A 22,679-nucleotide genomic window follows, 5' to 3' on the forward strand; every position below is an offset into this window, starting at 1 on the left:
GGCGGGGGTGGCCCTGGCAGGTGACGGGTGCCCGGGGCTCCCTGCCAGCCGAGCACGAGCGCACCCCTTAGCTCGCCACCTCCCGCTCAGCACACGACTGGGCCCCAGGGACCGACGGACACAAACACTTCAGGAAAAACAATAATTTTGTTTGATGTTACCTAGAAATGAAAAATAACAAATACTTGTGAAAGTTATACCTGAAAAATCTCCACTCAAACTTCTGTTCAATGTACTTTGCAAAAGGTCAAAGCTCGGAATTTGCTGGATAAATAAATGTTGGTGAGGCGAGCAGTCACTGGAGGACTGGGGCATGGCAGTGAATGAGTGACCTGCAAATGCTGCCCAAACCCCATTATTTCCCCTTTTCCAGGAGCCCGAGATGCATGTCCCCGCATGCCACCAGTTCATTACCGAGAAACCTCCTCCCCCGCTGGCCCTCGCCGGCAGCACGAGGCCCTGGGGGACCCTGTACTGTTTAATTCCCCATCATCCGCTCTGCTGAGCAGCTTCACCTCTGCTTGTATGATCAATACTATATCAGTGTAAATTAAAATGACAATTTTAAAGTAATTAAGCCTGTTAATGCTCGATTCAAATGTCATTATTTGCACAAGGGATCGAGGAGAAATTACATCGCGTCCGGGTGACAGGAAGACGGTCGCGTCCCGCGATCCTGGTCAGAGGTGCCACCAGGGGCTTCCGCAAAGCGGATTAACTTCTGCCTCCCCGCCGGTCCCTTGCCAATCTCTAAAGAGGATAACGCAATTTGATGAATTTAATTCCAGCTACAAACTCAATTATCGTGATAATAGATGAAAACTGGGAGGAGACTCTAAACAAGACCCACAGTGAAAACACACACTTAGCTCCGGCATGAGGCACACAGTTACGGTTTGATTTGATTTGTTCTCTCTCTTTTGAAAACCCTTTAAATAATTACGACGGTTGGAAGAACAGCCGACATTTGTTAAATAGCTTAGCTCTAGCTCAGAAGGGCTGCAGCTAAGCCGATTTGGGTCACGGTGGAAATGTCTGCTGCCCTGAGCTGGCACAGCCACATTCAGGAGACAAGCACAAACGGCCCATTACATTCCTGGGCCTCATAAATAGACACAGAACTGGGCCAGCCTCAGACGGAACCTCAGCCTTGCCCAGAGCTGGCGGTCTGGCCCAGCTCACAAAGCTGCAGTGGCCTTTTTCTCCTGAGGGGTGGGGTGGGAGTGAGGGTGAATAAAAAGAAAATTCAACCCCCAAATCACCTTTCCCCCTCTCTGACCCCAGCACTGACTGCCCGAGTCAGGCTGTCAGACAAGCCCTCTGTGCACAGGTGCTTCTCCACCTCAGTCACTCCCATGGGGCAGGGCCGCACGCACTGGAGACTGTTGGCACAGCGCTCGCGGGGACTGTCCCAGGGGACAGCTGCCATCGCTGGACCTCACCCATCAGATCAGCAATAAAAATTGACAGCCCAACATTAATTTCAAGGCGAAGAGCAAAGTGTAACAATTTCCATTTGAAAGATGTTTCAGGGTTTTCTCTGACAATCACAGATGTTCCAGAAGGCGGCCAAGGGACGGGAGCAACCACAAAGGGCTGGGCCCCCGGCTGACGCACTTCACAGCGGGGTGGTTTCGGGTGATCTGACAGGGTTTGGGAAGGCTTAATTGTCCAAATCTCAGGTTTTCCGCAGAGGACGAGGCTTGTGGCTGGCACCGTACCCCCACGTCCCGTGTGTTGAAGGGTTACCGGTTTATGCACAGCAACTTCCCCCTCCACAGGGGGACTCCTTCCTGGCATTCTAGACATAAACACCCCTGAGTACAAACCACTCCTCACAATCACAGAGGAGAAGTGAGGAAGGAAGAAACTTTTAAATGATGCATCAAAGATGGACGACAATGTGGAAGGAAATGCAGAAAAGCCAGGTGCACAAGGACCCGCCTTGTAGGCACGCGTGGCTGTGGCCCCCTCCCCTTCCACCCAGGAGAACAAGCATGCGAGGAAAACCCCAAATGTCGGCACTACTTTTCTTTGTAATAATACATCAGGTCTTCTCCTGAGAGCACAGATACAAAATTGCGGGGCATGTGCAATGAGCTGAATCCAGGGAGGGAGCCTCTAAGGCCAGGCGCTGCCTCGGGTCAGGTACCTGGATGGACGGAGTCCAGGTGACCGTGAGCCTGCCCTGCAAACACCGAACACCCACAGGGAAACCTGCGCCCTCCCTGCCTCCTGTCTGGGGGCCTGCAGTGGCACGGCCTGGAGGCACTGGCCCCAGCCAGCAACTCAAACAGTTTCGGGTGTGGGGGGCGGCCTGAGACCACTTGGCACCCGGGCTGTGAAGGGGCAGCAGAGAGCCCCCAGAGACGGGGTAGGTGGGGGGCCTTGACCAGCTCAGCCAGGGAACAATGCTGCAGCCACCAGGAGGGTGGGCACCGTCGGGCCCGAGGGCAGCAGGGTCAGGACAGTGGCACCTCCATCCTCAGTCACTGTTCCCTCTGCTTCATGACAACATGACTGTTCAACACGACAAAGTAGGAAGCAGCAGAATCCGATGGGAGCAAGTCTCACGGACATAAATCCCAAACGATGTCCCCAAACAAAGCCTGACCACCACACCCTCTGAGTCAGAGCCCACGGCCACCAGGAGGCCTGGGCAGGCGCAGAACCTCTGGCTGCACATGCACGGCGGGCTCCGTGACACCCGCTTGTCTGTCTGCACACGTGGGCAGTGGAGACTAATCAATGGGGTACCAGAGACTGGTCGACTACCTGCCACCACATGGAGGGTCCCAGTGCCAGGGCCCAACAGCCAGGGGCAGGACGCAGCTCTGCAGGCAGCGGGGCAGCAGGGAAGGTGGCCCAGACTGCAGTCCTCTCCTCGGAAAGCACGCATCTTGCTCTCCTCGGATGGGGCCACGGGGCTCTTAAAGGAGGCGCCCAGCCACCCTGTAAGCCGGGCTCCGCCCCCGCCCTGACCTGTCACAGCAAACGCAGGAATCATCCACAAGCAGGGCTTGCAAGAACATCCATCTGCCCGAGAAGAAATAATCAGCGCCATCCCCTGGGCGGGCCTTCCGTGATGCAGCACAGGCCTCCAGAACACGCAGCCCTTAGCGGTGGTCACTCAAGCCCGTCCTCACTGGGCCTCGAGGTACCCAGTGGCCACGTCCTACAGACCTTGCTGCCTTGTGGTTGGCTCCTGGGAACGTGCAGGCCAGCTCACCTCCCAGGCCCAGACCCGCCCAGGCCCACACCGGCTCTCAGCATCTGAAGCCAGCCCCGGCTGGGCTTCTGAGAAAGCACCTGCCCCCCGAGGTCCCCTGGGCTCCGTCAGGAGCATGAGGACGGGTCGCCAGGGCGGCCACGGCTCAGGTGAAAGCCCAGGACACAAGGGGATGCTGGTGGGGAAATGTCACGTAAAGAGACCCTGGTGAGCCAGGGCAGCTCAGAGCGGAACTGGGAGTGAAATGTCACTCGAGGCCAAACAAATAGGACAACAAGCTGAGCTGTGAGTCAACCGTGACTATTTTTTTATGTTCACTGCTTCAGCGATTTTCTGTCAAAAAATGCTAACAAGCACGAAAGTGCTTAAGAGCTTTACAATTTTTCAGTTTGTGCGCCAATGCATTCCGGGCGGCGTGTGTGTTTCCCGGCGGCGTGTGACACGGCACTCGATCACACCTGTCCTCGCCTGACGGATCAGCCGGTGCCACAGGGCCCGTTATGGACTCTCCAACGGGACAGTGATGGGACCGCAGCAGAGCAGGGTGACGGCCACGCCCGGCCACCCCATCCCACACTGCACAGGGACGCCCAACTCACGGCCAACTGCCACACCACCTGGGGCCCAGCAGCGAGGGCCTGTGGGAGCAGGAGGGAAGCTCTGCAGCGCTCTGGGCAAAGGAGCAGGGCTGCTCTGATTCCTCAGACGCCTCTTCCTCGAGGAATCACACACAACATGACTGAGCAGAACTGTCAGGAAAGTGGGAGAGGCCGGGGGGTGGTGGGGGATGGGCAAGGCCACGGGCAGCTGTGTGAGTGGCCTGCAGTGGGTGGGGGAGCCCCCACCTACATGGGACCAGTCCTGCCGCGTGGCCACTCACGGGTCCCTGTCGCTTCCCATATAACCCCGCCCAAGGAGACCCCCATGCCTGCACCGCACAGAGCTAAGGCCACTGCAGGTGGCACTGCCCGTGACAGGTCTGGGGAGGGCACAGGACTTTCTCCTGTTGCGGGGTGGGGCCACCTGGATCGCCGGGCACCCAGGCAGGCAGGAGTCCAGACCTCAGACGTGGGGATGTGCTTGCTGACACCCTAGCCACGTGTGACGCCGGACCCACTGCTGACGGCTGTCTGGGTGCAGCTCCTTCTCGAGGCGAGGCTGCTGGCTGGCGGAGGGGGGTGGGGGGCTGCCAGACACGGGCGCAGCACGGCCACTAGCGAGGCACATACCCAGCCCAGGGCGCGGGTCTCTGCCCCGCTGGGCCTGGGGAGACGGACACAGAACAAGACGACGGGCACGTGTGAGGTGCAACGGGGTCACAGCATCGGGAGGCTGCTCGTCCAGACTCCTCAGAACGGAAGCAACAGATGGCGAGTGTGGTGAGTCGTACTCATAGAGAAACGGCCCATCGCAGGCACATAACTTATCTGCGACCAACTGCCAACCGCAACCCGACCTCCGCACCGGCCTGCCTGCGGCAGAGGGGCTGGTGTTAACCAAATCACTTTTATTGAGTTGGAATAATGTTACACTCAGAAATCAATAAAGCCTTATTTAACCTAAAGAATGCCTTTTCAATTTTATATTGATAATGTCTGTATAGTGTGTATATGAAACTGAAAATTACTCATACTCGGCTATTATTTCTGGTGGAATGTTAAGTTTCCTTAATCACGAGACTCACAGAGCAACTCGAATAGTTTTTACACACAGTCAGACTGTAATGGGAATACTTCCCTTTGCAATGAAATCATTTAAAGTCTGACTGCTTATCGGCCAGTAAGCACAACTAGATGTTTGCACAGTGTTACTGACACATAAACCACACTGACAAACTAGACTTAAAGGCTGCCATTAGAGGAGGTCTGACATATCTGCATCCCCACGAAGCCATCTCCACATCAAGATAACAAGCATATCCATTGCTCTCAAGAGCTGCCCTGCCTCCTTCTGTCCCCTTATAAGCCCGACCTCCAGCCCCCATCCTGGGAAACCACAAACCCGGTTTCTGTCATCATAGATCGGGTTGCATTTCCGAGATGATTACACAGATGGAACCGTGTAGGATGTGCTCTTTCTTTCTGGCGTCTTTCGTTCATTGCACTCCCTCCACGCTCGCAGACTGCTGTGTGCACACACGGCTCTTTCTCACCGCTGAGCATGCGGCCGTTCGTGCCCTGTCCTCCTGCTGGTGGGCCCATGGGTGTTTGCAGTTTGGGGCGTTATCAGTGAAGGTGCCACGAATGTTTGTGCACCAGCCTGTGTGGACGTGTGCCTTCCGTTCTCTCAGGCAGAGCCCAGCAGTGGAATGCCTGGGCCAATGGGAGGTGCGTGTTAACATTTTAAGAAACACGTGGTCGGGTGACCTCACACCTGGGAGTCCCTGCCCTTCCACACGTTGCCGACACTGGATGTGGTGGGTCTTTCTAACTTCGGCCAATGGTGGGAAACGTATGACCTCTCGCGGACAATGTGCTTCCTGTGCTGTGTTCTAAGGACCAAAGTTGCCGAGTGTCGTTCCACGTGTATACTCGCCGTTCTCCATCTTGTTTGGTGAAAAGTCTGTTCAGATCATTCAAAAATTCAGGAAGATTTGTGTGTCTGGCTAGTACCGGGTTCTAGTTCTCTGAAAGTAGTACCTTAGATAAGTCCCCTGTCCATATATCTGCAGATGTTTTCTCTTTGTCTGTGAACTGCCTATTTTTGTATCTTTTGAAGAACAAATGTTTTTCATTTTGATGAAGTGCAATAGATACATTTTTTCTTTTATAATAGTTGGTGCTTTTTGTGTCATATTTAAGGGGGCTTTGCCAAAGCCATAGTCACTAAGATTTCCCCTGTTTTTGTAAGACATTTCAAGCTTTAGCTCTCACGCTAGCTACATCTATGACCTGTTTCGAGTGAAAGTTTTCCAAGTTTCGACAGAAGGGTTGAGGTTCTCTTTTTACACGTGGTCATTGGATGGTTACAGCACCATTTGTGAAAACAGCCTCCTCGCCCCACTGAGTTGCCCAACACCTTTGTCAAAACCCAAAGGTGGGCTGTTTCTAGACTTTCCATTCTGGTGCGTGATCTGCTCCATTCTGGTGTGTGCTTTACAGCCACACGGCACTGTTCTAACTGTGGTGGACTTAAACCCATCTCAACTATGTAGTGCAATCCTCCATCCTCAACGCTGGTTTGTCTAGTCTAGGGCCCGACATTTCCACACGAATTGTGGAACCAGCGTGTCAGTTTCAACAAACAAGGAGCCTGCTCTTATTTGACACGTCTGCACCGAGTCTCTGCGTCAGTCGGGGAGGACGACTCCTGACGCTGCCGACACTGCCAACCCGTGGACGCGGTGCGTCTTCCACTTACTGAGATCTGTGCTCTTCCTCTCCCTGCAACACACGGTGGCGCCCAGCACAGGCCTTACACACCTCGGGCCTAACGCTGATGTGTCACGTTGTGATGCAATTATGAAGGGACATGTTATCTCAATTTCAATTTCTGACCGAATCATTTACAAGTTCACAGCCATAACTACATGACTAAAGATGTACACAAAATGCTTTCATATTAACAAATCCACTCTGACTATCCGTGAGAATACTTTACTCTGTTTGTTTGTTTTCCCTAAAGGATACATTGTTCGCATTACTTTCAATGCAGGCAATTCAGTCAAGTTGATCTTAAGCCTCAATTTACACTTGGCTCTGGCACAAAGAGGTGGAAACATGCAACTGGGGCACCGTGTGAGTTGGAGGGAATGAAAGGTGTGTGTGGAGAAGTGGGGAGCGCAAGCTTTACTCGGATCCACCACACTCGACCTGGTTTCCTCACCGTAGCTGAGAGCCGCACTGTTTCCCACACTCCTGGGTGTGACCCCACTTTGCGTTAGTGTTCATTGGGGGGCACCTCCTGGATGGTTCAGGCTTAGGGAGAAGAAAGAACCAGAGTCAAGAAAGCACAACCAAAGCGGGTCACTACTTCTTGTCCACTCTGCGTGTTTACTCCAATAAGAATGCAGAGCTCCAACTGACAGGCGTCAAATGCCCCACAAGCCCCCAGCCCCTCTTGGTCCTTCCAGAGCTCTGCCTCCTTCACCTCTTTCCACAAAGCTCTGTGCTGGTCCCCACGGACCTCTGCTCACATCTAAATTCCTTTGCCTGGTGCCCAAAGGATGGTCAGGGTTATGGCCAATCTCCTTCCGAGGGTGGCCTCAGGGCACCGCGCCCAGACTCCCGGCCACGCTGTCACACTGTCGCACTTGCAAGTCCTCCCTGAGGCCACCAGCAAGAGTAGGAATCCCTTCCCTAAGTCTTTTTTTAAGTTGGTAGAAAAAGATCACAGTTCTGCAAGGCTTCCTATGAAAAATAGCTATTTCCTGGTCACTTTACTTTTCTACTCCCCAGAGGCAATTACTTTCCTTTAATTGTTTTCTTTTAATATTTACCTCATATCTCTAGAGCTTGTAGTGCTGGTCCTTCATTTTCTAGTTTTCAACTTGAACTATTGATTTTTCAGTTGCGGAAGATGAGGATTTAATTCCCTTCCACTATCTTTCCCGTTCATTGCATGTCACACTCACACACACACACACACACACACACACACACTCTCTCTCCCTGATCCACAGTCTCTGGATATAAACATATTTTACCTAACTACTGGTCAGTACTTATAGCGTTACAACTCTGGAGACACTCTCCACAGAGAACCTTCTTGTGCTGTGAGCGCTCTTCTTGAACAACTTCTGTTTTCCTTGGAGGCCATCACAGCCTTCTTTTTCTGTTAACTAAGTTCTTTATACACAGTTGAGCCCTGAACAACGCGGGGGTTAGGGATGCCAACCCCTGTGCAGTCGAAAATCCAAATATGACTTCTTTTTTCTTTTTTTCCAAATATAACTTCTGACTCCCCCAAAACTTAGCTGCAGTTGCCCTCGGCATCTGTAGGGGATGGGCTCCAGGACCCCCACCGGTACCCAGGTCTGCAGATGCTGAAGTCCCGTACAAAGGCCTTGGACCAAGCACGCAGCCGACCCTCCCCATCCGGGGGCTCGCAGGCCTGGGACCAAAACAGCGCAGGTGTTTACTGAGAAAACCCACGTATAAGTGGACCCATGTTATGGAAGGGTCAACGGTACATTTATCATGATTCATTCACACAGCCTGTCGGTCTCATCGCAGGGTCCTGAGCACATCCGATAACCTATGAATTTCACCTTCTCGGATACTCTCTGAGAAGCGTAACCAGCTGCATGATGGCGCTGTCACCTGTCACACATACCCTCCAGGGCCTCCTTGGCCCTTGGGAGCAGGCTGAGCACCGAGGAGCGCCAGCCAAGGGCACCCGCCCTTCACCCCCAGGGAGCCAGACGACGCCATCGCTCAGCGCCCAGCAGCCCTCTATGCTGAACTTGGAGCTGCCTGCCCTCGAGGGAGCTGCGATGTCCCCGCTTGCTGTGCGTGTGGGTCCCGGCACCCACGCCTTCGGCAGGGCATGTCCTCACACAAGCGTCCTGAAAGGCTGTGGTGTCCCCAGAGCTCACCTGTCTGCACAGTGCTCATTTCCCTGCCCAGACGTGCAGACGGGCCGGCGGAAATTCCCGGGTGCACTGCCCGTTCCTCACGCCTCTGGTGGAATATGCCCTTCCCTTTCCTCCTTCAGAGTTGCCACGTGGGACCTCGCTGGTGGGGTGTCTGCACTCATCTCGCTCAGTCGGCAGGTGGGAGCTGCGCAGGGTGCGGCCTTGGGGCTGGCAGGTGGGGGCTGTCCAGGACACACGCCCCACAGCTGGCAGCAGGCATCTCCATGGGAAGAGCCCAGAGCGCTGCCCCTCCATCCTTCCTCCTAACTGTCACCTATCGGAGCAGCTGGCTGTCAACCCCTGTCTCTCTCGGGCCCCAGGGCTCCTGGATGGCCCACACGTTCAGACGTGCCAACTGCACACTCGTGTACTGCCCCTCGAGTCTGCAAGCTCCATGAGGGCCAGGAGTGCGAGAGTGTGTCATGTTGCACATTGTGTCATGTGTGCGGAACCTGTGCCTGCCTTCCCAGTTCTAGATTCTTCTAAGGCAACTCTTTACTTAACTGTGTACTTGGCTATACAACCTGATGGTTGGAGCAGCTTTCTCAGCACCTCTTGTCCTGTACCTTCGGCCCCAGGCATCAGTGCGGCCCCTGTGCCCACAAGCCCTGGAAGGAGGGCTCCAGGGCAGAGGGCCGGGTGACCGTCCCAGCCGGCCCCACAGGCAGGGCACACCACCGGGGTTCCTGCAGCCAACAGAACGCGCTCTTCCCTCTCTTCACACCGGAAGACGGGCCAAGCCCCTGTTGAGAACAGCAGACCCACTCCCGGCTCTCGGGAAGGAAGGCAGCACCCGTGGTCTGCACTCTGGGTCACAAGGCCCAGTCCTCTCTGTCCATGCTGAGAAAATGCACAGCAACGTTCTAGAACCTGTGGTTGGCAAGCCCCCCATGTCTATTCCAAGGGTGCAGCATCCTTCCCAAACATGGTGCTCATCTCAAACATCGCTTCTAGAGGCGGAAACGGAGCCCAGAGCAGAGGAGGGCGCCACGGTTGGGAGCACGATCCCAGGACTGGACACTCGCTATCTGCACTCAGACCTGGCTCTCTGCTGGGGCGTGGCCATCTCAGTGACGGGAGAGCTGCTCACATGCCAGGATGACGGAACCTCCCCGACAAAATGCTGGAGTGGGTAACATACCCAACAGGGCCACGGCTTCCCTGGGGCGCTGCACACGGCCCTCGTGCCACTGCGGTCGGCCCCTTCCCCCGCTCTCAGGATGGAGAAGAGCAGGCCCTCCCTCCACGACCCCACGCCTCCCAGGCAAAGCCCGAGAACCCCAGGGCTCTGGCACCAGCAACAGCCCCCCTATGCACCAGCTGGGGAGCCCCCTTCCCTCTGGCCGGGACACCAGCCCCCTCAGAAAGTCTCTTGGCCTCCTGCCCTGTCCTGACCTTGGTCAGTCACACACCGCCTTCATCAACTGGGGTGACGTGGAAGATGTGAGCATGAAGGTCCCACCAGAGGCACCAGGGGCTGCATGCAGAGCACTGCGCGCGCGTCTGCCGTGTCACCATTGCCTCTTCTTACCCCACTCTCAGCATTAACAACGGGACAGCAGCACTGAAAACATCATGGCTCCCGAAGAGGCCCCAGCAAGCACAAGGCAGGCTGTCCCGACACCACGGGACGGGGGGGGGGGGGGGCCTGCCGACACCACGGGACGGGGGGTTCCTGCCGACACCACGGGACGGGGGGTTCCTGCCGACACCACGGGACGGGGGTGCCCTGCCGACACCACGGGACGGGGGGGGGCCCTGCCGACACCACGGGACGGGGGGGGGGCCTGCCGACACCACGGGACGGGGGTGCCCTGCCGACACCACGGGCACGGGGGTAGGGGGAACCCTGCTGATAACACAGGCACAGGGGGGCCTGTCGACGGCACGGGGGGAGGGGGAACCCTGCCAACACCACAGGCACAAGGGGGGCCCTGCTGGCACGATGGGCACGGGGGGGGGGCCTGCGGACACACGGGTATGGGGGGGCCCACAACAATGAGGGCACAGTGGGGGGCCCTCTGAAAACACAAAGTACAGAACAGGCAGTGAGCGTCAAGATCCCCTCAGAGCCACGGACACATTCTCCACCTCTCCTTGCTCCCCGTGGGGTCCATCCAACTCGGGGGGATGTGTTCTGGCAGCTTCCCACTTCGGGCATCAGTGACCAGGAAATGGTCACAAGGACGCCTGACCGTCAGGGGCAGTGGGACATGCACGTTTTTAGTCCTACGTCCTCCCAAGTTGTCACCATCCATAAGCCACCACACAGAAATGGCTACCGCACCATGTCCTCTGTCACTCACGAGCTGTCCCTGGCCCCTGCTGTGTGGTAACTGGGGACTCGCCCAAGCTCTTATGGCTCCTGAAGGAAAAGTTCTCCAGAGCACACGGTTCAGTGTCTCCTCGCACCATGAAGAACCAAGGCATCGGGGACTCGAGCCGCCTGGCCCCTGGTCCCGGCCGTGGGCAGCTCGCGGACCCCCAGGTCTTGGCCCTGTTGGGTGGAGGGGTTCACAGAGGTCCAGGAGGGCTGTGGCCAGCATGCACGGAGCGGGAAGATTAACCTTGAGACTACTGTCCTGTCCATTTGAGAGCCCAACGTCACTCATCTGTTAGAGGGAAATAAAACAGTCAGGCTTAAATGTATAAAAAATTATGATGGAGGCGCTGAATAAGGCAGGGACTGCGAGCTTATTGAGTCAAAAATCAATCAATCAATGAGCGAGTGGATTAGGAGCCCCTCGCAAGCCCCACAGAAATAATCTGCCCAAACACTGGGACATAACAGTGGAGGACCGGATTCCAGCACTTTTAGGAAGTAAATAATGAAAAATCAATCCAAAGAAAAAACAGATCAAGAACCCTGGGCCTGACGTGCCGACACATTTATTGCTGAATACCGTTCCTCGGCGACCCGAAAACTTCGGGAGGTGTTTATTTACTTTCAGCACCTTCCCGAGATCAATATTTTTAATTTGGATCCGAGTTATTATTTTTCACATCACAGCAGCGGGGAGCGGAGTAAAGTGGCTCATATTTTAGTGCTAAAAAGATCGATATGACAGTTTCACCTTCACGGCAGCCCCCGCCGCTGCCGGCCGCACATCACCGGGTCCCGGGGGGCGCAGGTGCCGCTGAGGGGAGCAGGTCGTTACCCGCAGCACAGCAGACAGCCGTGATTTAGCTGCACGCAGAGGGCCCGGCGCCCTCGGAAAACCAATCTTGCTGTTCTCACTCATCAGGCCTGTCTCGACCCACAGGCAGGACGTGGAGGCGGGAGACGGGCCTGGGGCCCCGGAGCAGGTCAGTGCCCTGATCAGAAGTGCACTGGCCTTCCTCCCCTTGCTTGGATCAGAGAACATCGGGAAACTCCGTTACTTTTCCATATATTTCCCCTAAAATCTCATCCAGGAGAGCAGCCACAGGGAAGGGTCAGTCACGGAGGGGAGGATGGAGGGGGGCACCTCCTCAGGACCACAGTGCCAGGCTGCACCCCTGAACGAATGCAGGTGGGGGGAGGGGGCAAACCACAACGGCCCCCCTCCTCACCCTCTGGCAGATGCCCCAGGTCAGGTGGAAAGCCGGCCCCGCCCTCCTGGAAAAGCGGGCCACCTCGGCCATGGCAGGGACCCTCCTCATGGCAGTGCACAGGCAACCCGGTGGGGGGTGGGGGAGGAGCCAGTTTACTGCTGACCACAGTCAAGGCATCCTGGGCCCAGAGCCACAGCTCAGACAAGGAGCGGGAGGTGGACACGCACAGCCCCTCCCAGTGAGCCTGCCCCTCCCGGGGGCCGGGGCCTGCACCCTGGGCCCACCCAGTCTGATACAGAACCACCAGTGCAGGCCATTCCGTGTTTCTGGGAACGGGACCCTGCAGGACAGGGTGGCTTTGGGCCAGGGAGGAGTAGCTGCTTCATGAGGGCAGGCAGCAGGGGGCACGACCGTCGCCTCTGAGTCAGCCTGGCTTCCACTTGACCGTGGCCGAGTGTGGCCGCGCTCCCGGGAAACCTCGAGTCCCTCAAGTGCGTGTCTGTGTTTGCAGTTTGGCTGCTCTTTCACCTTCCAGGAAACGAAACGCACCTGTGCACCTCTCCAGGCGCCAAACTGCCAAAGAGGCGATGGTGTGGGCTGGGGTGCTGGCGGCACGGGTGAGGCAGCTGGATCTGGGGGCCCTGGCCCCAGCCTGCCAGGCGTTCCCATGGCCCTGGGGTGGCCGACGCGTCCCCAGCTTCAGGCCCCTCTGCCCGCACTCACCGACCCAAAGCGCTGCCGCACTTGCCCAACAAACCAAGGCGCACGGCTCCAGCTGCTACACACACACACTTCTGAGGTGACAGCTAAGCGAGCAAGGACAGCGGAGGCCACAGCAAACAGGCCCGTCACACACCAGGCCACGGGAGCAGGAGGCCGCAGCAACAGGTGGCCATGTCCGGGCATCATGCCTCCTACACTCTGAGATGTGTGGCTGCCCCTCCCCCACCCTGCCCAGCCATGTGAGGGTTGGGGGTGGGGGGTGGCGGGTGTTCAGGAGGCTCTGAGGGGCCCTGTCCCCTGCAGCCTGCAGACAGTGCGGGCTTTCCAGGCCGATCCCATCACCTCCGGCTTCTCCATGGAGGAGGGCCTGGCCTGTGTCTACCACTGAGCTGGTGTGACACAGAGGAAAGCCACCACATAGCGTGGCACCGCGGTCCTACTGTAGCACCACTGTCCCCAAACAAAAGGGCTCCCCTGGGGTACTTGCACCGGCCCACACTTCTGCAGGGGCCCCCAGTATTGCCTGTGGGGTCCCCGTGCCAGCCTGCACGTCCTGTCTTGGGAGCCCGGAGATCCCTGCTCCCCTTCCTTCTCGTCACGGGTCACCAGGTGAGGAGGGAGGACAGGGTCACCAGGTAGGCAGCCCCTGGCCATGCTTCCTTGGGGCCTGTAGCCCCGAAGCCCTGGATTTACACTATTTACACCAACAGGACAGCCCATTCCCCTCCCTTCTCTGGCCACCCACGTCAGACAAACGACCAGCGGGAACAGAGGGGGCTACCTCATGCTGTGATGCTTTGCTCCTGCACTGAAACAAGACAACGAGGAAATTATACGAAAACAAATTTGCAATTTCTTCCCCATTCAGCCATCTTTGAAGCCCGAGGATAGGAAAGCCATCCGCTATCGACATTCAGGCTTTTCGGGCCGTAAGTGATGTGTTTTCCATGCTCCCGCGTGCCTGTGAAATCGGACACGTGATCCCCGTGCTAGCGAGCCTCTGATCAATATACACTTGGAAACCCTGGGAAACCACGTGGGCACTTCCTCAGCGTCAAGGCCCTGGGCTGAGGGACACCCAGAAGCTGAGTAATGGGTGACCCGCAGCCACAACATCCCCAGGAGGCACACCCTGGGTGGCCCTGTGAGGGAAGCACTTTCCAAGGAGCCAGACGACGGCTGACGCTGGGAGCAGGGAATTCTGGGAGAGCATCTGGGGACCGGGCAGCTGCGAATGCTGGTGTCACTCAGGGTCCCCTGTGAGGCACAGAGCTGCGTCTCCTCCAGGAGCCCTCCTCCCTGAGGCCCGCCCAACTCACCTGGTGGGGCCACATGGCAGTCCCCCAACACCCCCCTGTGCTCCACGGCCTGGCACCCCCGAGGGGCGGGGAACATGAGCATCTGGGTCCCGGGGAGCCGGCACCAGCTGAGCAAAGTCCAACCCGCCTTGGAGCCTGTCCTTGTAACATAGAAGGTTTCTCTCAAGTCATTTTTCCAACTGTCAAGTTCATGCTGCAGGCCAGATTATCACCACTATTCCACAGGGACGGACTCACTAAATCCGTGACTGACGGGTGCCGGCCGTTCTCATGGAGCATATACGACCTGCGAGAGGCAGGGTGTGTACATAAATATGCACAGTCCCCCAAAGAAAGGGGGCCTCTGGGAGGGAGTGAGAGTCCCAGCAGGAGGCGAGGGTGGGTGGCCCAGCTGGGCTCTCCTGGGGAGGGGGCAGGGCTGGTGCAGGGCCCTGAGGCAGGCCTGGCCCCCAGAGATGGAAAGGGGACACAGGCGCCTGGAGGGGAGTGGGGCTGAGGACAGAGGGTGGGGCGGGGGTGGCAGCACCTTCCGGAGACAAGGGTGTGGGCAGGTAGGAGGAGGGGGAACTGGATGACAGACACCTCGGCGTGACCGTGGCTCACGGCTTGTCCACCTGACTCGGCAGCGTCCCCAACAACAAGCGTGTCGTCCGCAGTGTGAGGTCCATGTCACTTGGTGCCCAGGAAGGACATGCGGACGGAGCAGGAGGTGGGGCTCAGGCAGGAAGGGGCTGCGAGACACCGCTTCCCTCATTGCTGCTCGTGGGGGATGCAGCCTGGAAATATCTGCCACCTCCAGTGGGAGGGCCTAACGCTTGTTACCACGTTGTGGGAACAGACCCGGGGTCTCAAAACTTGCTGGGGATTAAAACAGGGACATCTCGGTTCTTTCGGGCAAATACACAAACATTAGTGGGACGTCAGAACACACAGGTCTGCCAGGACCTGGCAGGAGCTTAACACTGGGCTGGAGGATGCGTGTACTCGCCTCCCTCAGGGAACGGCTACCCAGCGACCCCGCACGTGATCACCGGGGCGGGCACCACAGCACAGCTCCCATGAGTCTCCAGCCCTCTGCGGGGTGCCAGCTCTGCCATCCCTGGGCCCCTGGAAATCCTGGTCCTTCCCATGGCACCTTTCTTCACTGCCACGTGGCTTCTGGCACATCCCTGCCTGTGTCTTCTCCCTCTCCCACCAAACCCACCTCGTCTTCCCAGCCTCCAAATGCGGGGGCCTCAGCTGGGGCCCCCTGCACCAGTGCCCAAGCCCGAGGGTACCGCCCATTCGTGGTCTACAACCACCTATACACAGCTGGCCCCAAATTCCATCCCCAGGCTGCCATTCCCCACTGAGCCTGTGCCGGGGCGCCCGTGGCCTCTGCATCCCCGCAGGGAGGGCTGGGGCACCCATATGCAGTCCACACTGAGTCCTGGTTCCTCTTGCCCCCAGAAGCCCCACTGCCTCACTGGCTTAGAGCACCCCGGGGCCAGAGCAGGGAACAAAGCGGCTGCTCCCGCACTGAGTTTAGGAAGGACGAGCGTGAACAGAGCAGCAGCACACCTGCCCACTGCCAGGAGGACGGGCCTGGGGCACGCAGGGGCCCTGGAGGCAGCGTGTAAGGTCCCGGCCGGCTGGCCGTCCAGCTCACATGGCCCAGAGTCCTCAGTCACCCCCGCCACTTCGTGAGGGACATTTAAACAAGTTCCATGAACAGGACAGGGTCCTGGCCTTTCAGGGCCAATGTCAACACGCCGGACGGGCAGCTCCTCTGAAGAAACAGACTTCCTTCCAAGTGTCAACTTTTCAGTGGACAATGCAGCCGGGCAAGCTGGAGAGGGGCACTGCCCAGGAGACAGCCAGTGGGGGCCAGTCTGTCTCCTCAGCCCCAAGCAGACCAGACTAGCCTCCTGCTTCAATAGATGGCCACAGGGTGGTTCTTAGGAGCAAACAAAACTGAACTCAATCATTTAAGTCTAAAAATTGTCCTCTGAGCGCCTCCTGTACCAAAAGCTGGACACAAAACGCTGCTTTGGCGCCATCTGCTGGTGAAGATGGGCATCTTCCGCCTCCTGCCTCTGTCCAGCACCTCAGGCCTGCAGGCCCCCCCAGGCCCCGAGTCCTCCAGGCCCAACGCACCCCATGTCAGCGCTCCCCCAGGCCTGATCCCCTCCAAGTCACAGCCTCCTCACCCGTGACTGCACGCACAACCCCTTCTCTGCACATAGCCCCCCATGTCTCCCCACACAGCCCCCCTTCTCTGCACGACGCCCCGCAGAGCCCCCCCCCCCCCCCCCAGCATCATGCTCATGCACCACCCGCAGCGTCAGGTTCAGCGTCTTTCTGGGAACAGGTCACTATTTTCTGATCCCTATTAATACCTGTGACAGCATTTATGTACAAGATAAATTCATTTCAATTTCCTTTTTCAATTAATGGCCTATTATTTGAACCACACTCAGCTAAAAATATCGCTCCAATACCATTAATCTTGTAAAAATTAAATTTTCCTCCCTCTGACAGCCCAAGGCCACCAGGCTGGGGCAGGAGGGTGACCCTGAGGCTGGCCAGCCCTGCCTAGCACCCAGGGGTGCAGGATTCCCTGCAGCAGGACATCCAGACGTCTCCCTCATGGACGACACACTGAGGGGGCAACACACACTCACAAAGCGACAGCACTCCGGGGGCCCCAGGGTTGGGCAGAATTTTACCGCAAACTACATACTACCATCCTGGTCACAAGATGAGATGACAAACGCACATCTCTCCCTGTGCCAACTCTGGGACAAGCTCCAGACAGAGTCACCGGTCGTTTCTCACCCTCCAATCAGGGCTGTCCCAGCTAGGCAACTGGCCAGTGACACACCTCACACTAGACCGTGGCTGTGGACCACAAGGAGGACCGTGACCCTGGGAAAAAACACCAGGCTGCAGACGCCCCACATCCTCAATGGGCAGGGCTGGCCTTCCTCCCACCTCCTAGATGCTGTCCAGCCCTGTGGACACCTGTGCACACAGCCTCAGGGGCCGCACACTTGGGCTTGTCCTGCGTCCAATGTGGCACATTGGGTAGCTCCCTCTGCCACCCTGTGCCGGGTCAGTCCTGCCCAAAGAGGCCCTGAACGGGCTTGCACCACACAGGATGGCCATGTCACCAGCTAAGGTACCATTACTGTACACATGACAAAGAGAGGGAAACAATCCAGCTCTAAGATGCCTGGGTATCCCTCCAACAGTCAGCCTTTTCTCTTCTCAGCCAACCAGGCAGTTATCATGTTAGCGTGTAATAATATGTGACACAAAACAGACCATGGAGAACTAGAAAAGTGAGAATTAAAAAAAAAAAAAAAGGAAACTTCCATAGGTGTGCAGGGGGAAGGGGAGCAGCTCCAGGCACCAGGACTTCCGAACAGCTCCAGTTTCTGGGCACAAGTGTCTGGACCCTTCACCAGGCGCTGACAAGGCACCTTCACTATTTATGAGGTGCTCCGAGGCACACACAGGGCCTGTGCGCGTGCTTCTGACCCCGGACGGAGGCAGCCGCAGCCTAGGACGAATGCCCACCATGCCTCAGTCTCACCCCTGCACAGCCTGTCCTGGATCCAGATCCGCAGGGGGAGGTGCCTCAGATTTGTTAACCTTCTTACGGAACCAGTTTGAGTGCGTCAATGTTTCCATTTCACTGATTTCTCTCCTATTTTATTATTTCCTTCCTTCTACTTGCTCTGAGCTAATTTGCTCTGCATTTAAAAGTGACCCCATGCCAGCATTTCATGCTAGAAATCTTCTATAGCTAGTGAGGTGCATCTCACAAATTGTGACGGTTTTCAGTTCATTTTCGATGTAATTGTTAATATTTTCTAATTTCCTTTGTGACATTCTCTTTGACTCATGGGTTATTTACAAGTTATTTCCAAACATTTAGGAATTTCCAGCTGTCGCTTTTGTTTGCCTCTAATTTAATTCCTTTGTGGTCAGAGAACCCATTTTGTATGATTTCAGTTTCTCAGACATGTTCAGGTTTGTTTATGGCCCAGATCTCAACGTGTCCTGGTGAATGTCCCACGTGGACATGAATTCTAAGACCCGCCGGCTTGGGGACACTCGGCAGCCAATGTGGAAAGTCCTGGCCTCAGGCCTCAGGTGGGCTCCTCAGCAGGCAGCCCTCGGCGCCGGTCCACATCCCAACCACAGGCTGTCACTCACCCACGCAGAGCCCAGCAGCGAGACTCCCATCTGAGAATCTTCTCGAAACTCTCTCAGCTTCATTTTGGGAGAGATTCCTGAGGAAACGGGCAGGCGACGGTCATCGCTCCCCGTACGTGTGCTGCCATCCCCTGGCACCTGCCGCCGAGGGGCCCGTTCTGCTCGTGTCCTCACCCTCGGCAAGTCACACGCCATTCCTGGGCTGCATGCGCTGCTCTTGTAGCCGGGGTGTCCTGCAGTGACCTCCTGCCGAGACCTCCCTGGGAGCTGCCTCTCCCCTGCGCTCTCGACTTGCACGGACTTGCACGTTCCGGAGCCAGGCGCATGCGCTCTCCTGTTAAGCCCGCCTGAGGCACTGACCTCCTCGCCCACAGGGCACCCCTTTGTCCCAGGAGCAACCTCACCTGGAAGCCCACGCTAGTGCTAATGCAGCCACTCCTGCTTTCTTTGGACTTGTGTTAGCACGGTGTAGTTTTCTTCACCCGTGTACTTTTAAAACACCCATGTCTTCTATTTAAAGGAGACTGTGCAAACCCAAGGACAGTTTCCAGGAGCAGGAGGGGACTGATGACTGCTGTGGAACTTGGCAGCTTTAACGGCAGAGCTGAGAGCGGGCAGAGACCAACGCCTCTGAGTGTGATGGTGGAAGGGGGGCCCTTCATAGGACTTGTTTTCAGCAATCCGACCAAGACGTGCCACGGTATGTGGTGTTTATTCTGCTGAAGTTGTTATAAAGGGAGCTGTGGATTCATATATTTTATCACATTTTGAAAATTTTCACACATTGTTTCTTCAAGTATTTGTCCATTTCCTTGTTCCTCTCCTTCTGGGGTGTTACATAGTATATAACAGGACAGCTGCACTCTGTTACCTTTTTCAGTCATTTTTCCCCCGTGTCTTATTTTGCATAGTTTCTGTTACTACGTCTTCAAGTTCAATTATCTTCTCTCCTGCAGTGTCTAATCTGCTGTTAACCCAACCAGTGTGCTTTTTCCATCCAGTGTATTTTTCATCTGAATAAGTCCCGCTTGGAGGAAGCAGGAAGTTTGGTCAGAGCAGAGGAAAGTGTGTCAAGGGGAAAAGGATTTATTTAAAGGATGATCTGAGAGGAAGGAGCCAGGAGAGAAGGGAAAAGGGGAGAGGAGAGAGGGAGGAGGCTGTGTCCTGACCTTGGGGACAAGGGCCTGACCTTGGGGAACAAGGGCCTGACCTTGGGGAACAAGGGCCTTGCTGGGTACGAGCGTGGGTGGAGAACAGGCACGATGGGTCCATGTCCTCGGTGGACCCGAGAAGACTGGCACAGAGGCCACCTGTGAATATGGTGGAGGCTGCTTGGAGGAGGGTCTGGCGGTGCCGCCAAGGGGACACCAGAGACGTGGGTCCTGCAGACGCAGCGAAAGGTGGACACGTGACTCTGCAGACAGTGACTACTTCAGCAATGGACAGAGACCCAGTTGGCATTGGATGCCCCAAATTTGAAGACTGAAAACTGACAGATGCCCCTAACTCAATGTCTCAGTCCCGGGGATGTGGGGACATCTCTGCTCCCGCATGGGATGCCCCTCAGCCCCACCCCACCTGACACGCAGGCGCCCACGGCTCCACGTGGCCGGCACATGGTGGCAGCGCACCTGCTGCATGCTGGGCTCCCCAGTGGGGACAAGCTGAGGAACATGAGCCACACTGCCGAGTCCTGAAGAGCAAACAGGCACCTGCATGTGTGGCGGCGTCAGAGGTGGGGTGAAGGACTGCAGGGGACAGGAAACAAGGAACCAAGCAGACGCAGCAGCTTCAGGACCTCCCTCCAGGTGCTGGAGACGTCCATCCTCCAAAGCAGCAAGCAGCACCTCTAACCTGTCTGGCATCTGTCCCCTCACCTCTGTTCCCGAGGCTGCTGCACCTCACGGGGGCTGCCTTCCCAGGTGTCCGCTGCCCCCAAGAGACCATGGACTCCGCAGAGGATGGACTGATCTCCCAGCTCCACAGAAGGCCCTGTCCCGCGGCCTGTGTGACCGGCCCCCCCAGAGGCCGTCTTGGGGCACAGGCAGGTGTGTAGAGCGGACCTGCTGGGCTTACTCCCTCGTGCGTCAGCCCCGGACAGAGCCCCCGACTCTCCCCATTATTTCCCGCACACCTGGCCCCAGGCCACCTGCCTCGACTGTCCACCTCCCAGGTGCCACGCGGGCCTCGCCTGTGCCAGCTGACAAGGAACCCGCCCATGGAGCAGCTGAGGCCCCTTGTCTGTGCCGTGGCCCAGCGGCAGGCTGCAGGCCAGGCGACAGGTGAGAGCAGACGCCCCTGCCTGAGGAGGCGCGCGCTTACCGTGAAGTGCTCCTGGGACCTGTAGTTCTCGTCCAGGTACACACGAGCCCGGTTGTACTCCTTCATCGCGTCACTCGACAGCAGTTCTCTGCAAGGGAAGTAGCTCTTTAATCAAGTCGCACAGACGTACCACCATTTACAGCGTGCTCATGAGGCACAAGACCTCAGCCTAGACACCATGTGTGACATCACCCCGAAAACACCCCCAACCAAGGTGGAGGGGAGGGAAGGAGGGATGGGGGAGGGAGGCAGAGGAGGGGGTGCAGGAACTTAGACCCCGTGGCACAGCGCACAGGCTGGTCACCAGCAGCTCCGGTCTCCACGTGGCCCTGAGACGAGCAGGAACAGACACTGGTGCAGTGACACTGACAACTCGCCCAGGGCCACACGTCAGGACAGTGGGACACCAGGTCTGTGGGGGCCCCTGGCTGTGACACCACGGTCTGTGGGGGCCCCAGGTTGTGACACCATGGTCTGTGGGGGTCCCAGGTTGTGATACCACGGTCTGTGGGGGCCCCTGGTTGTGACACCACGGTCTGTGGGGGCCCCAGGTTGTGACACCACGGTCTGTGGGGGCCCCTGGTTGTAACACCACGATCTGTGGGGGTCCCAGGTTGTGACACCACGATCTGTGGGGGCCCCTGGTTGTAACACCACGGTCTGTGGGGGTCCCAGGTTGTGATACCAAGGTCTGTGGGGGCCCCTGGTTGTGACACCACGGTCTGTGGGGGCCCCAGGTTGTGACACCACGGTCTGTGGGGGCCCTTGGTTGTAACACCACGATCTGTGGGGGTCCCAGGTTGTGACACCACGATCTGTGGGGGCCCCTGGTTGTAACACCACGGTCTGTGGGGGTCCCAGGTTGTGATACCAAGGTCTGTGGGGGCCCCTGGTTGTGACACCACGGTCTGTGGGGGCCCCAGGTTGTGACACCACGGTCTGTGGGGGCCCCTGGTTGTAACACCACGATCTGTGGGGGTCCCAGGTTGTGACACCACGATCTGTGGGGGCCCCTGGTTGTAACACCACGGTCTGTGGGGGTCCCAGGTTGTGATACCAAGGTCTGTGGGGGCCCCTGGTTGTGACACCACGATCTGTGGGGGCCCCTGGTTGTGATAACACAGTCTGTGGGGGCCCCTGGTGGTTCATGTTTGGTCCTCACAGACAAATCACAAACATGCCCCTGGGCCCAGGCATGTCCACCACGTCTGCCCAGGAGGGAGAAAGCCGAGGCCCATGACGGAGTGGCCGAGGCTTTACAACACGAAGAAGACAGGGTCTCTGAGCCCTCGTCACGTGGGTTTCTTGCTCACTGGTCAGCCCACTGTCACTCTTCATCCCCAGGCAAGCCTTCTGTGATGACCTGGCCATCGTCTCTGCAAACATGGCTGGAACGGGAGCCACTAAGCACCCAGAGGTCCGAGAGAGCCCCGAAGGGATATAAAGCGCGGTGCCTCCACTGCATGTGGGTGTGGCCCCAGCTCGTGACAGTGGGGGGAGGATACAGGCACCGTGTGACAGCCTGCACATGGGTCAGGAAGAGGGGGCGCCGGGTTCTAAGGAAGGACAGAGGATGGAAAGGGCAGGATCAGCTGACGCTCAGACCTTGGCCACCGGCAAGAACAATCCTCAGTGTCTGAAGGAAGGAAGCTGGGCCCAGACAGCAAACAGCACAGAACTTTCCTAATGTCTGCCGCCCGCTCAGAAACCACTCAGCACGTGAGGACACAGGAAAACATGGGCCACACGCTATAAAAAAGCAGTTGACAGAAAA

The 22,679-nt window shown here is 57.3% G+C and overlaps 1 protein-coding gene across 2 annotated transcripts in view; it reads right to left on the reverse strand.

The window, feature by feature from the left end:
- Positions 1-22,679, reverse strand: part of INPP5A (inositol polyphosphate-5-phosphatase A) — a 168,943-nt gene that overhangs the window by 84,520 nt on the left and 61,744 nt on the right. For both annotated transcript variants that reach the window (XM_019728303.2, XM_019728304.2), the window contains exon 4: positions 20,906-20,993. In XM_019728303.2, coding sequence (XP_019583862.1) covers positions 20,906-20,993 — 88 coding nt within the window. The remainder of the gene's footprint in view (positions 1-20,905; positions 20,994-22,679) is intronic.

Source organism: Rhinolophus sinicus, chromosome 15, assembly GCF_057876585.1.
Source record: "Rhinolophus sinicus isolate RSI-liver-muscle chromosome 15, RSI-T2T, whole genome shotgun sequence".
Taxonomy (NCBI): domain Eukaryota; kingdom Metazoa; phylum Chordata; class Mammalia; order Chiroptera; family Rhinolophidae; genus Rhinolophus; species Rhinolophus sinicus.